The sequence below is a fragment of the Chiloscyllium punctatum genome, chromosome 8, assembly GCF_047496795.1.
Source record: "Chiloscyllium punctatum isolate Juve2018m chromosome 8, sChiPun1.3, whole genome shotgun sequence".
NCBI classification, from domain to species: Eukaryota; Metazoa; Chordata; class Chondrichthyes; order Orectolobiformes; family Hemiscylliidae; genus Chiloscyllium; species Chiloscyllium punctatum.
This window is the reverse complement of record NC_092746.1, coordinates 43,605,498-43,621,090: the sequence shown is the minus strand read 5'-3', so window position 1 is coordinate 43,621,090 and position 15,593 is coordinate 43,605,498. Positions and strand designations below refer to the sequence as shown.

The 15,593-nt window shown below is 40.3% G+C and overlaps 1 protein-coding gene across 1 annotated transcript in view; it reads right to left on the bottom strand.

Annotated features, from left to right (window-relative positions):
• Positions 1 to 15,593, bottom strand: part of LOC140480497 (uncharacterized) — a 264,377-nt gene that overhangs the window by 135,215 nt on the left and 113,569 nt on the right. The window contains exons 14-17 of the mRNA XM_072575429.1: positions 10,772 to 10,840; positions 8,538 to 8,606; positions 6,061 to 6,129; positions 855 to 923 (exon numbers count right to left, since the gene is read on the bottom strand). Coding sequence (XP_072431530.1) covers positions 855 to 923; positions 6,061 to 6,129; positions 8,538 to 8,606; positions 10,772 to 10,840 — 276 coding nt within the window. The remainder of the gene's footprint in view (positions 1 to 854; positions 924 to 6,060; positions 6,130 to 8,537; positions 8,607 to 10,771; positions 10,841 to 15,593) is intronic.

The following is a 15,593-nucleotide window of genomic DNA, read 5'->3' as shown; positions in this document are numbered from 1 at the left end:
TCCACAAGGATATTGTTATGCAAAAATATAAAAGTAGAATACTTCCAGTGATCGATGGGTCAAGAGTGAAGTGACCATAGATACAACTCCTTTTCTAAGAGGTTTAGTACAAAGACCAGAGACAGCTCCTTATATAGGCAGATGTCAGATCGCAAAATATATTTGCAGGGTTAGTAGTTGAGGCAGAAATTATGTCAAAATTCAAGATTAGATTTACTGGGTGGATGAAGGAGCTGACAACTGGGTTCAATGGGTATGGATTGGTAAAAGTGATTAGAAGAGGCTATTTGGTGATATGAGCTGTTGGGACGGAATAGTCTGCTCTTGTGCTGTAACTTTGTTACATTTCTACATAATATATCTCATTAGTCTAATAGTGTATTATACATCATTAATATAAATTCCTACAGATTCATTTGCTTCGAGCTTTGTAAGGGACAGTTAGCTTTAACTACAACAAGTCTTAATCATGTTTGCCGATCTAGCAATTCTAATGTGAGACAATTCCAATTAGATTAACAACAAGCATAAAATTAGATATTGAAAGGTGTGAGAACATTACCAGAACTTGGGAAGTCGAATCCTGCTCAGGCTAACATGGTTTCCAATAAAACTTGAAAGCTTTTGATCAGAGAGGATTCAGGCAATTTGCAAAATGGTCACACAAACTGTCAATGTCATAAGATATTCTTCAGCTACTAAATGTGACTCTTGCAACATGCCCTTGCAGAACTGAGGGATTGAGGGTAGAGGTGAGAATTTACATTCGCAGCTGTTCTCGCTAGAGTAACTCAGGCTCTCCTAATGCTGGGAATGATATAATCTAAGTAAAAGAATGTTGTTTTATCCTGTACCTTTGCACCAGGTATACCTTCTCCTCTTGAACCTCTTGGTCCAGGTGGTCCTGAGGGACCTTGTTCCCCCTATTAAGTAAAACAAAAAACAAGATTTTTAGAATTTCAATATATTGTTAATTAATATATTCCCATTTTAATCAAATTTTCTTATCAAATCCTTATGACTAGCATGAACTATTCACTATCACTGCATGAGAGGATAAGCAGGTGACAGTTATTTTTGTGTTTTTTTTAACCCAATATTACAAAGGAATAGCTAACTCAGACTTGTAAATTAAATCTCCCATTAACAGAGATCAAGGGCCTTAAACTATCTCAAGTGGATGACGTTGATCTCAAGAACAACAAATGTTGTAGAACTACAGCTTAGTCTGTGATTTGGCGTGGAGGCTGTGGGCCCATTCACTGACTGCAATGTTGTGGGGGTGGAGCACTTCTGCTCGAATGACTCTATTTTAGATGGTTCAGCCAACTATTTATCTGAGGTTGTGGCTTCTGACCTCCTGAGGTGGTATGTCTTGCTTCCCAGAGTTGGTCAGCCAACCTGGGGAGCAGTGACCACTGACGGTTGGGCAGCAGTCCCTGGACCAGTGACCCCTGAGCAGTTCTGGAATTCAGGGCATTGGGATCAGTGATCACTGGGACCTAACATGCAGGCCCTGGCAAAAGGACTCTTCAAGGCGGTGTATAAAATGGCTACTGCCTAGTACCTAAATGAATATATGCTGATATCAGAGGTCTCGTGAACATTGGAATCCACAGTGTACAAAGACATTCATACAAACAACCCTATCTTCATAAAAAGCAAAAAGTATGTGTGCTGTGATTTGAAAGTGACATAGTACATACAGAAAATGATTGTACATGAACAAAAAGCTCTTTGTTCTACACAGTACCAATTTCTTCTGTTCCCACACATGCATTGGATTCCCACACAATCCTTAAAATACTCATGCTGTCTAATGTACAAGTGTTTACTGTTCATCCAATCTGCTAGTTCATGGATGCTATTGGTTTTATGGGGAATGTTGTTGCTGTGGTGAGTGTTGCTATTGGTCCTGTTCACATGTAGAACAACTGGCTTGGTCAGATTCCATCCTTTTCTAGAACAGTCCCAATGTCCCAAAAATCTGATGACAACCCTCATAGACCAGCGTTTCAGTAACATGTTCAAATTTTCAGTTCTCATTTTTATGCTGAGCAGTGTGTGGGACTGGTAGTAATCCTGAGACTACTGCTTTAGAGGCCTTGGCATTTATTGTCATACTTAGCTCCCTGCTATCTGCTTTCAGGATCTCATCCTCATCCTGATCTAAGTCATTGGTATCAATGTGAGCCATGATCCCAGGCTGATCACCCTTGGATCACCCTTGGCTGATCATCAAAATCGTCAATAATTACCAACCCTCTATGCACACTCCTACAAATAATAAACACAGACTGATGAGGTGAGAGCTAATGGATTTCCATTATATATCAGCACAAAGCTGCAAAATTTTAACAAGCCAGTTATTACGTTTTTCCCTGCATCTCAAGTCTCAATCTCAAATTTTAATTTAACAATCATCACAGTACAATAGCAACCATTATTTTGTTTGCTTCCACACAAAAGTCATAGAGTCATACAGCACTGAAACAGACTCTTCGGTCCAACAAGTCCATGTTGACCATGATCCCAAACTAAACTAGTCCCACCTGCCTGCACTTGGCCTGTACCTTCCAAAATTTCTTATCTATGAATGTACTTATAAAAATGTCTTTTAAAAGTTGTAACTGTATCCACATTCACCACTTTCACTGGAAGTTCATTCCACACACAAACCACTCTCTATGTAAAAACAATTGCACAAGTCTTTTTAAAAGAAATTTCTCCACTCACCTTAAAAATAATAGTTCCTGAAAATATGCAGCCTTAAGCTAGAGATTTCAAACTTATTTGCAAGGATTTCATTACCTCAGTGATTTCCAGTTTCTCTGGCTTCTGATGAGTGAGGGCCCATGGTGTTCGAGGTGAGCTGCTGGGATGGATTGAGGATTGGCTATCTAACAGAAGGCAGAGAGTTGGGATAAAAGGTTCTTTTTCAGAATGGCAGCCGGTGACGAGCGGTGTCCCGCAGGGTTCGGTGCTGGGGCCACAGCTGTTCGCATTATATATTAATGATTTGGATGAGGGAACCGGGGGCATTCTAGCGAAGTTTGCCGATGATACAAAGTTAGGTAGACAGGCAGGTAGTACTGAGGAAGTGGGGAGGCTACAGAAGGATCTAGACAGGTTGGGAGAGTGGTCCAGGAAATGGCTGATGGAATTTAACGTGAGCAAGTGCAAGGTCTTGCACTTTGGCAAAAAGAATATAGGAATGGACTACTTTCTAAATGGTGAGAAACTTAATAAAGCCAAAGCACAAAGGGATCTGGGAGTGCTAGTCGAGGATTCTCTAAAGGTAAACATGCAGGTTGAGTCTGTGATTAAGAAAGCGAATGCAATGTTGTCTCTTATCTCAAGAGGGTTGGAATATAAAAGCAGAGATGTACTACTAAGACTTTATAAAGCTCTGGTTAGGCCCCATTTGGAGTACTGTGTCCAGTTTTGGTCCCCACACCTCAGGAAGGACATACTGGCACTGGAACGTGTCCAGCGGAGATTCACACGGATGATCCCTGGAATGACAGGTCTAGCATATGAGGAACGGCTGAGGATACTGGGATTGTATTCGTTGGAGTTTAGAAGATTAAGGGGAGATCTAATAGAGACGTACAAAATAATACATGGCTTTGAAAAGGTGGATGCTAGAAAATTGTTTCTGTTAGGCGAGGAGACTAGGACCCGTGGACACAGCCTTAGAATTAGAGGGGGTCATTTCAGAACGGAAATGCGGAGACATTTCTTCAGCCAGAGAGTGGTGGGCCTGTGGAATTCATTGCCACGGAGTGCAGTGGAAGCCGGGACGCTAAATGTCTTCAAGGCCGAGATTGATAGGTTCTTGTTGTCTAGAGGAATTAAGGGCTACGGGGAGAACGCTGGCAAGTGGAGCTGAAATGCGCATCAGCCATGATTGAATGGCGGAGTGGACTCGATGGGCCGAATGGCCTTACTTCCACTCCTATGTCTTATGGTCTTATGGTCTTATGGAGTATTCCTTCGTTGACAGGTTTAAAATTATTCACTTTTTTTTAGACACTCTGTTCTCACAACCTGAGCAGCTTCTCTCTCTCTCTTTGTCCTTTGCAGCCTTCATCTACTACCAACTTTGTTGCCTCATTTACTCACCCCCCCCTTGCAACCTCAGTAATCTTTTTCTTTAGCTTCCACCTGTCTCTCTTCCACTCAGGCCCTGCATCCTCCCCCTTTATCTATCTTCTGCCTTGATGCCTGAAGTCTCTCTTATTTTTCTTCTGCCCTCACCTCTACAGCCTTTTCCCTCCTCACACTCCCAGATCCCTTCAGCCTTTCCCCTCTTCTTGCTCCACAACACCTACAGCCTTGCCTTCCAAACACCACCCCCCCCCCACCACTCCTGCCCAGCAGTGCCCTGCAGTCTCCTCCTTTGCTTCTGTCTCTGCCTGGTCCAGTAATTTGGACTTCTCTGGCCCCTTGCCCTGGTCCTGTAAACGTACAGCTCATGCACTTCATCACACTCAACCTTCACCACGTACCGAGGATCAGGTGAATCGACATTTTGGGCCGGAGCCCTTCATTAGGAATGTTGCCTAACCTGCTGTGCTTTTCCAGCAACACACTCTCGACTCTGATCACCAGCATCTGCAGATCTCACTTTCTCCCATCACCATGTACCTCCTCACTGTTCCTCCAATCACCCACTAGTTCTCTCCCACAGTTGCTCCTGGTAGGTTCATGATCAATCCTATCAGCAGAAAGCACATGAGAGGTCCAGAGGAGCTCCTCAAAGATCCTGGTACCTTCATGACTGAAGTTTCCAAGTGCTTTGGGGAAAATGTGCCCTCTGTTCCCATTGGCCTTTGGTCCAAGTAATTAGCTACTGGGCCTTGCTTTTTCTCAGAGATACAGTTAGATGAAAATAGATAAAATGCTTAATATAGACATTAAACATCCCTGTCTTCTGAAAATAAAATAATTTCCTTAGTGTTTAAAAAGTAAACAGCCAGTAAACTGGTGAACAGTAGCATCAGGGGTGACTGGTGTGGGTTTCAGATGGTACATGGGATGCATCAGAACCCTGTATCAAAGACATATGTGTTGGCAGAGCGTTTGGTGAGGAAAGGAAGTCAGCACACACAGCTTGGGGCTGCACGAGGAAGCAGGCCCTGCCAGAAAAAAACTAGGACAAAGAATTGTTTCACAAGTAAAGCAGGAGTAAGAATGACTGCAAAGGCAAGCTATCCTGGTGAAAACAAGTGGCTTAGAGGAACTGGAAACTGAGAAATAGCTGGTGGAGCCAGCTCTTTCCAAGTTAAGATGTTTGAATTCAACTCAGAGGTCAGATCTCACTATAAAAATATGAAAAGTTTAAAATGTAAGTAAGTATAAATAGATTTGTTCCTTTGTTATTTCTATCTTTCTTTCTTCCTTCCTTTAGCAAAATAAGTCAGTTCAGATTTCCTCAAAATATGAAGTCTTACAAGGATGGAAAGATGGGTGCAGAGGATAAAAAGCATACATTATACTTTCATCTTCATCTTAGACATGCCTTTAAGATTAAGGATGACTTGCTTCTACTGCAATTTGCTGAGGGAGTCAGTTGGAAGAATACCTTAGTTTTTAGGGTGTTTAATACAAGGTTCATTTTCTAATGTGCTTTAGACAATGAGTCAGCAATGGCTCGATTTTCTCACGAGTGAGTGCACACATGAGCACCACCCTGAAATTGAAATGGTGGACTGATGGACCAGTGGTTATGGTTTTGGACTGAAGGTCATCTAGATTGAACAGTTTCCAATCTGATTTGCAGATTATCTCCATGCCTGTGGATAATTTGTTGTCCATGAGTTCACACTATTGCAGTGGGACAAATAGAAAAGGGAGGTGATGCAGTAGCACAGTCTTGTTTAACTCCAGTCTTCACAAAATAGAAACTACATGTTAGATAATACATTGATATTGCAACACAATCGTGGTGCCACTGATTTGAACAGTGTGTGACCTGAATTACAAAATCAAGAAAGGTGAAGTAATTATGGTAAACAGGAATTACATCTATTATCAATAAATGGATGGTGACTTTACCTTTTCACCTTGCAAACCAATTCCTGTCATGCCTGTAAGTCCTTGTGGTCCCGGAGGTCCAATATCACCCTGAGAAAACAGCATGTAAATCTATCACAGTTTTACCTCAAACTTCCCAGACCATTCAAAAACTAAAGGAGTTTCAAATATTTTCACATGTTAGGTTGAATTTTGTCACCTGAATATAGCCAGACACAAACCATTAGCAATCTATGTCTACACAGTGAGTGTTCATTTTCTTCATCCATCGTTGTGGTAGTTTGGATTTTTCATTGAAAATTTGGTGATAAATTTTTGCTTGATGTTTGAAGTCTTCATTTTTGATCAGTTAATTGCGCTGTATAATTTGTAATCTTTCCAGCTTCTCTCACTTAATAGTGATGTTGCTCGATCTGACAGGTCAATTACCTCACATACTGTGAGCAATCATGATTGCATTGCCCACAACACATCATCCTTTGAAATCATCCTTTGAAAATGAGGTCATAAAGCTAATTTCATGCACTATGTTTTTTATATGCTTTACGCAGTGAAATCCATTTCTAGCATTTGATGAGAATGTAACCTCTAGGGTTCTTTCAGTTCCAAGGCTGATACAAAATGTTAGCAACATTCAGCTCTGCCCGACAATAGATTAGGGACTTATTGCAAGGTTTTCAACAGGCTACTCAAGATCACTAGGGGGAGGGCGTCACAGAAGAGGCGTTCAAAATGATTACAGACAGTGAAATGAAGATGTGAGAAATGTAGACCCCAAGTTACAAAATGCTGCGGTTAGGTCCATTGCTGAGAGGGCAGTTGGACTACACAGGTTCTGTGTGGAAGAGAGGAGTCAAGACCATTGGACAGCTCTTATGCTGGGAGAACTCAGAAGTAGTTCGGAGAATCAGAAGTAGTTAAGTTTTGCAGTCAGGGCTCAGAGGAAGTCCTATGAGGGGAATTGAGAAGGTCACTAGCTATGTCTTGGAGGGAGCTAAGAGGAGCTTAGAAAAAACCTGTGTGCAATGGCACTTTGATGCAGCTAAAAGAATATGGTTGATGAGATCACAAGCATTATTTGCTTGGTGCATTTGAACAAGACTGGAGATTGGAGGAAATCTCAGGGGCAGCACTGACATGTGAAGCTACCTGTCACTGAAGAGAACAGTGTTTTTTTAATTCAGTTGAAGACTACTGTCATCAATGGCTGCGCTAGCATTTATTGCCCGTCGCTAGTATCCCATGAGAAAGGAGCAGTGAGCTGCCTTGTTATGTTGCGAATGAGTAGTTTTGGAGTCCAGGTGAACATAATATTTTACTAGATATTTTACTAGAATGGGAGCATTCATTGAGGCTGTTCAGGACAGAACAGCTCTTGTGAAGGACTTTCAAGGACAGATCGGCAAAAGTGAAGAATTGTAATTCTTTGTGAAATTAAGTGAGATTTGATGACACATCCCATCATTAATATCTGGGAAGAATTTGCTGAGAAATCCATGGGATCAGTCTTGATTTGCTGTTTAATGTGCATTGAGAGAGGTTAGATCACATTTATTACCCACGTTTACCACATGTTACTTCTAGGTGGTAGAAATGAGGTGCACTTGGAGCTTGATTATATTACATTTTCAACTTTGTATCGTAAATTAATTGTTGCTTGTTTAAAACCATGGAATCTTGTAGCATTATTCTCTTAGTATGACCCCTGAATTTCACACTCCGTCAACTTTAAAAATAAAAGCTATTGGTCTCAGTACAGATCATAACTTAAATTGAGTGGTCTAGCCTAGGATCATATTAATAGAAAACTGCTGACCAACGGACTCAAGGTGGCTAAACTTTTGCTCCTGGCTGCTGGCCAGTTGCTACTTTTCACCTGTTTTTGGCAGGAGACTGACTGACAACATGGTCATAAAGCCTGGAAATTCAAATATCCCAGAATCACAAACTCGGGAAGGAATGTGTTTAGCATTTGTATTCACCTGGAACCTATTGGGTGCCAACATGTACCAAGTGTTAGAATGCTGCTGAAAAATGAGAAATGAGATAAGTTTTGTCCCAAAACATTCAAATCAACAACTGTTGTCTAATAGTATTTAGGGAAGGTATTCTTGATTTTTTTTTTAGTTCTTAGTCCAGAAGCATTTCCACCACTCCTGGTGTTTGTCTTGGATGAGATTAAATCAGTAAAATAAAACAAAAGAACTGCGCCCATTGGAGATCTGGAACAAACAAGAACAGAAATTGCTGGAGAAACACAGGAGGTCTGCAGAGGGTAACAAGAATTAAGGTGACTCTTTTTTCTGAAGATTCTCCATGGACGTTGCTGGCTTTCTTCAGCAATTTCTGTGTTTGCTTGTTAAATCAGTAGTGGGTTTGATCCTATAATCATCCTGATCAGTATGACACTACAATGTATGTTAACCTAGAGACGCCTTGAGAGTTCTTATCTGGCTTTTTGAAACAATGATAAGAAAGGCTTGATGGTTTTTTTCTACCTTGACACCTTTAATCCCAATTCCAGTCGGTCCACGCGAGCCTTTAGGGCCTGTGTAGCCTATGTGGCCCTATAAAGAAAATAAGGTATTTACAAAACCATTAAATAAAAGCAAAACATATATCATCAGTATTGATCAGTGATTGATTTCTATCTGACAATGGGGTTGCCAACCCTTCAACATTGTGCTGGTGTCTTTAAAAATTAAAGATTAATTGCCTGGACACTACTTCAAACGACAGAGGTAAAGCACCAAAACAGCATTAAAAACATGTGGCTTTTTCAAATAAGTTCTCTGGAAAATGTTAATTTATGAGTTATTTGAAATATTTGAGATGGAATATTAAAGGTCTTTAATGGGATAGGATGTTAGGAGATGAGACGTCATCTGATGAAAACTTCAGAACTCTGTTAATGAACATTAATTCTACCCAACTTTGTGGTAGATGTGATTTGAAACAGGTTATTTTGCTATCTCTCTTTCTTGCTGTTCTCAGCAAAATGAGTCAGTTTGATTTTCCACAATTAAACAAGCAAAGAAATGTATATTTGACTACTGTACAAAGTTTAACATCATATCCTAAAGTCACAATTATCAGAACTGAGTTTTGATTGTGATATCTATCCACATTGCAACAAGAAGTCTTCAGCAGATCTAAACTATTAACTAATAGCCTGAAATATTCCATTCATATTGTATCCTGGATGCAGTTCATACTAACCTGATCTCAATGTCAATTTCTTTCGAGTATGGAGTCCAAATTGACTCAAAGTAAATTAACATATTGTTGACAATTGTTTTAGAATTCCCAACTCCAGTAATTTACGAGAATATAAAAGGTTTATTTGTAAGGTGTATTTCCATGCTTTGATTCTTACTTCTGTTTGTTTAAATGTAATGTTGTAAGTTGGGTGTAACAATGTTTAATAATAAAACTCTTAAAAAAGAAAGAAAAATAAGAGACATTGTAATATCCCAGACAAACTCAGTACTGAATTATTGTTAATGTTGCTGAAATCTTGGTAACTGGCATCAAGTCCAACTAAAATTGTACAACCTGTCCGTGAAAGAGGAATTGGACTTCAATAATGACCAAAATACAAAACAAGATTAAGGAAAATATAATGGAGAACGCAAATAACTGTGAGAAATAGTTGGAAATTCTGGATTGCATCCAGTAAAAAGAATCCTTCTTTTCCACATGAACAGGGATTTATTATTTTAAACTTCTGTGTTTCCAATTAGGCTCATGTATGCTATTAATATATTTTGCAGCTTCTGGAATATTGTTTTATAAACACAATTCCCTTTCTACTCGACAAAACTCATTTTTGTCCCTAAGTACATGAGGCAAAAGAGGCCAGTGAGCTTTCTGTTATGTTTATGCCCTCCCAAGCCTTGTGTTTTTCACCTGTTTTAAAGCCATCAGTCATCTCCTGTAGACAGAAAGTGTGGTCTGTAAAATTTAAAATCATATGTCATGAAGAATACTGAACGCCAAAAGACCCACAACTACTTTATTTGCTTATTGCAAGCAGATGATTGTTTTTTTCCTCCCAACCTTCCCCATTGATAATTCCCGGGTGGAGAAGTAACTGATTGATCTTTTGAAGTGTGTTTCTGCATTAAATCGCTTGTGTTTGGAAATACATTGGCAAATATATATTTGCTTGGTCTGAATTGTCATCATGAATTCATAAAATCAGCACAGAAGGAGGATCATTTCAGGTTAATTGTTGTGCAAATTTAATATTCAATTTTTCTCAGTATCTAACAGTAATTCCCTATGTGACAATCAATGACAATCAACATTTGAGTGGGTTCATTTTCAATTTCCTCAACTTCTTCTAAATGAAGTGAATTATCCTTGAGTACAGTTCCAAGAGCTCTGGCAGCAAAATATTCATGCACAATGTGTGAATTAAATCATGAGTATTAGTGGTCTACTTGACAACAGGGGACATTACAAACTAAACTTAACTTTTGCCTGCCACAAATTACACTTTCCAATAATTGGACAATAATCAAGAGTAGGAAATTTGGCCAATACCATCACCCCAAACCTGGAAGCACTGAAATCATATGTTCATTGTCCCAGTGAGATTGAAGAACTGATAGCTTGTAACTGGGCTCTCTCTGCTCAGCACAGCTCCCTATCATACTCTTCAACATATTTGGTCGCCAACAAAAAAGGATGCTTTCAGTGATTTTTTGAAATTAAATTAATTTCTTACCTTTGGACCAGGAGCACCTTGCCCTGGTTGTCCTTTTTCACCCTTTACTCCAGGGTCTCCTCTGGCACCCTATGATACAGGACAAGATATAAAAGAGATATGACACGTCCCTTGTTACCAGCTACAATAATATTGTAGGCATCCCTGTCCAGTCCTATCTTTTCCAGAAATGGTAAATGAAACTGATAATGTTGCTACAACTGTTGTATTTTCATCACAAGTCTTGTCAATCATGTCACAATTACTAACTTTAGCTATTGATAATATTTTAATAAGGTTTAGCATATTGATATCTCAGGTTCACATGAACCTGCAGACACCAGAGCTTAGAAGAATGAGAGAGGTTCTATTTGAAACATATAACACTCTAACAGACTGGGGGAGACTGAGGGGTGACCTTATAGAGGTTTACAAAATTATGAGGGGCATGGATAGGATAAATAGACAAAGTCTTTTCCCTGGGGTTGGGGAGCCCAGAATTAGAGGGCATAGGTTTAGGGTGAGAGGGGATAGATATAAAAGGGGCCTAAGGGGCAAATTTTTCGCACAGAGGGTGGTATGTGTATGGAATGAGCTGCCAGAGGGTGTGGTGGAGGCTGGTACAATTGCAATATTTGAAAGGCATTTGGATGGGTATATGAATAGGAAGGGTTTGGTGGGATATGGGCTGGGTGCTGGCAGGTGGGACTAGATTGGGTTGGGATATCTGGTCGGCATGGATGGGTTGGACCGAAGGGTCTGTTTCCATGCTACACATCTCTATGACTCTATGACTAAGTCACTGATTACATTCAAGTGAAAGCTAGATAATCTTTTCGATTTTAAAGGCATCAAGGGGTATGGGGAGAAAGTGAAAGTATTGCATTAAGACAGAGAATCAGCTATGACTATGTACAATAGCACTGCAGGCTTGAATTGCGTACTTCTGCCCTTAGTTTCTATGTTTGTATTTATGAAGTTCTGAGCCTAAACTTATGAACTTCAGGATAAGGCTTGGGATGTATCTGGTCATTTTAACCTGTTCATCACTAACATTTACTTTTCTAGTCAAAGAAATTCAAGTTATTATCACTCACTCTCATGAGTTATCCATAATTCCCAAACAGCATTGTTTGCATCTTCTATATTCTCAATAGAATGGAGAGTAAAATGGATAGCTCTCGAAATCAGGCAAAAGGATCAAGTTGCTAATCATGCTAGAGAGAGTGAGAGCTTCTTTATGGCTACTGAAAGTTAACCTGTGCTATTCAAGCCACATTGCACATTTTGTGTGCCTGGAGTAAAGGCGAGAGTTGGCCACAGAATAACTGAAGCAGAAACAGAAGTTGGTGGAAAAGCTCAGCAGGTCTGGCAGCATCTGTGAAGAGAAATCAAAATTAATGTTTTGTGTCCAGTCACCCTTCCTCAGAACTGATGATGGCTAAGAAAATGTTGGTTTATATGCAGAAGATAAGATTGGGGAAGGGGTAAGGAGTAAACAATGGGTGGGAATAGACCCCAGAGGGAGACAGGAACACATTGGACAGACAAAGGAGTCAATAATGCTCTGGCTAGGAGGGTGAACAGCTGTTAATGGAGACTGTTGGTGGCTAACAATGAGTAGTGTGTTATGGTAGACTGTGTGATAACAAGGCCTGAGGTTTGTGGCAACTGCTGAAGTTCTGCAAGACCACAAAAATGGCACAACAGGTCAGAGAACATTCCCCAAGTAATACTGTGCTCGAGACTTCATTGAAGCAGGCGTACTGGGAGCGACAGGTCTCTTTTATAAATTAACTGTGCGATGCTAATGTATGAAACAAGTTGCATAAAGTCCAGCATGAATGAGCACTGAGAGACATTGGTCAGATATTGTGATGGCCAGGTAACTGTTAGAACAGTGAAGGCTGGAGTTAAACATCAAGACACCATGGAATCCCAGACACAGCTGACTTTGTGGAAATTGCCTGGGAAATTGAAGAATCTAATGGGAAATTGCCCTGCATTTGGAACCCTCAGAAAGCATCTATTAAAGTTGGACAATTTGCAAGGCTCTGCCTCAATTAAGCTAATAGTTACACAGGACATGTTAGAGAATTAAAATCCAAGTTTAACTCCTCAGTATCTATTCAACTGACCTCCAACTTAGGATTGGAGTGCCAATCTAATTGTGATGCCACTCCTGAAAAGACGTCAGGAAATTTAAAAGGAGTGAGGATTCAGTCCAGTAAAGGAGCAGATATTCTGGGTTTTTTAAAACAGGACAAGGAATGATCGAAAAGTCAGAGCTGGAGACAGGGCTGACTGCAAAATCCCAACGGTTTGAATTGGGAAAGCAGATCAGTGATTTATTGATACCTTTTAAGGGTTTACAAGAGCCAGTAGGTTAAACTGGTTATGGAGAGTGTTTAAACACTGGTTTAGTGAGCTTAACCAGATCAGCCTCACTATCACTGGATTCACAACTCAACAAATAAAAACATTCAAAGGCCCTCAAAAGTGTCAGGGGACTAATATACTGGCATGGAGATGTGCTAGAGCTGCTCGGGAGGATTCCAACTAAAAAGGTGGGGGCACGGTGGGTATGGTTAGGAACATGGGACTGGGATATCATAACAATTACAGAGATGTGGCTGAAGAATGGACAGGACTGGTAGCTTAATGTTCCGGGATACAAATGCTATAGGAAGGATAGAAAGGGGGGCAAGACAGGAGGGTGAATGGTATTTTTAATAAGGGATACTGTACTGAGGGAGGATATTTCTGGGAATACATCCAGGGAAGTTATTTGGGTAGAACTGAGAAATATGAAAGGGATGATCACCTTACTGGGATTGTACTGTAGACCCTCTAATAGTTAGTGTGAAATCAAGAATCAAATTTGTAAGGAGATTTCAGTTATCTGCAAGAATAATAGGGTGGCTTTGAAGGGGATTTTAACTTTCTAAATATAGACTGGGAGTGCCATAGTGTTAAGGGTTTATATGGAGAGAAATTTATTAAGTGTGTACAAGAAAATTTTCTGATTCAGTATGTGAATGTAACTACTAGAGAAGGTGCAAAACTTGACCTACTCTTGAGAAATAAGGCAGGGCAGGTGACTGAGGTTTCAGTGAGGGAGCACTTTGGGGCCAGGAACCATAATTCTATTAGATTTAAAATAGTGATGGAAAAGGATAGACTAGATGTAAAAGCTGAAGTTCTAAGTTGGAGGAAGGCTAATTTTGATGGTGTTAGGCAATAACTTTCAAAGGCTGATTGGGGACAGGTAAAGGGATGGCTGGAAAATATGAAGACTTCAGAAATGAGATAACGAGAATCCAGAGACAATCTATTCCTGTTAGGGCGAAAGGAAAATCTGGCAGATGTAGGGAATGCTGGATGATGAGAGAAATTGAGGTTTTGGCTAAGAAAAAGAAAGAAGCCTATGACAAGTGTAGACAGGAGTGATTGAGTGAATCCTTAGAAGAGTATATAGAGAGTATACTTAAGAGGGAAATCAGGACGGCAAAATGGGGATGAGATAGCTTTGGCAAATAGGGTTAAGGAGAATCCAAAGGGATTTTACAAGTACATTAAGGATGAAAGAATAACTAGGGAGAGAATAGGGACCCTCAAAGATCAGCAAGGCAGCTGATGTGTGGAGCCACAAGAGAATGGGGAGATACTAAATGAGTATTTTGTATTAGTGTTTACTGTGGAAAAGGACATGGAAGATATAGAATGTAGGGAAATAGATGGTGACATCTTGAAAAATGTCCATATTACAGAGGAGGAGGTGCTGGATGTCTTGAAATGCACAAAATTGGATAAATCCCAGGACCTGATCAGGTGTGCCCAATAACTGTGTGGGAAGCTAGAGAAGTGATTGCTGGACCTTTTGCTGAGATATTTGTATAATCGATATTCACGGGTGAGGTACCTGAAGACTGGAGGTTGGCAAACGTGGTGCCACTGTTTAAGGAAAAGCCAGAGAGCTGTAGACTGGTGAGCCTGAGGAATAGGATTTACATGCATTTGGAAAGGCAAGGATTGATTAGGGATAGTCAGCATGACCTTGCGCATGGGAAATCTTGTCTCACAAGCCTGATTGAGTTCTTTCAAGAAGTAACAAAGAGGATTGATGAGGGCAGAGCAGTAGATGTGATCTATATGGACTTCAGTAAGGCGTTTGACAAGATTCCTCATTGGAAACTGGTGAGCAAGGTTAGATCTCATGGAATACAGGGAGAACTCACCATTTGGATACAGAACTGGCTCAAAGTTACAACACAAAGGGTGGTGGTGGAGGGTTGCTTTTCAGACTGGAGACCTGTAAACAGTAGTATTCCACAAGGATTGGTGCTAGATCTACTGCTTTTTGTCATTTATATAAATGATTTTGATGTGAACATCGGAGGTATAGTTTGTAAGCTTGCGGATGACATCAAAGTTGGAAATGTAGTGGACAATGAAGAAAGTTACCTCAGATTACAATGGGATCTTGGTCAGATGGGCCAATGGGTTAAGGAGTGGCAGATGGAGTTTAATTTAGATAAATGTGAGGTGCTGCATATTGCAAAAGCAAATCAGAGCAGGACTTATACACTTAATGGTAAGGCCCTGGGGAGTGTTGCTGAACAAAGATGTTGGAGTGCACGTTCATAGCTCCTTGAAAGTAGAGTCGCAGGTAGATAGGATAGTGAAGAAGGTGTTTGGTATGCTTTCCTTTATTGGTCAGAGTAGTGAGCACAGGAGTTGGGACGTCATGTTGCAGCTGTACAGGACATTGGTTAGGCCATTTTTGGAATATTGCATGCAATTCTGGTCTCCTTTATGTTGTGAAATTTGAAAGGGTTCAGAA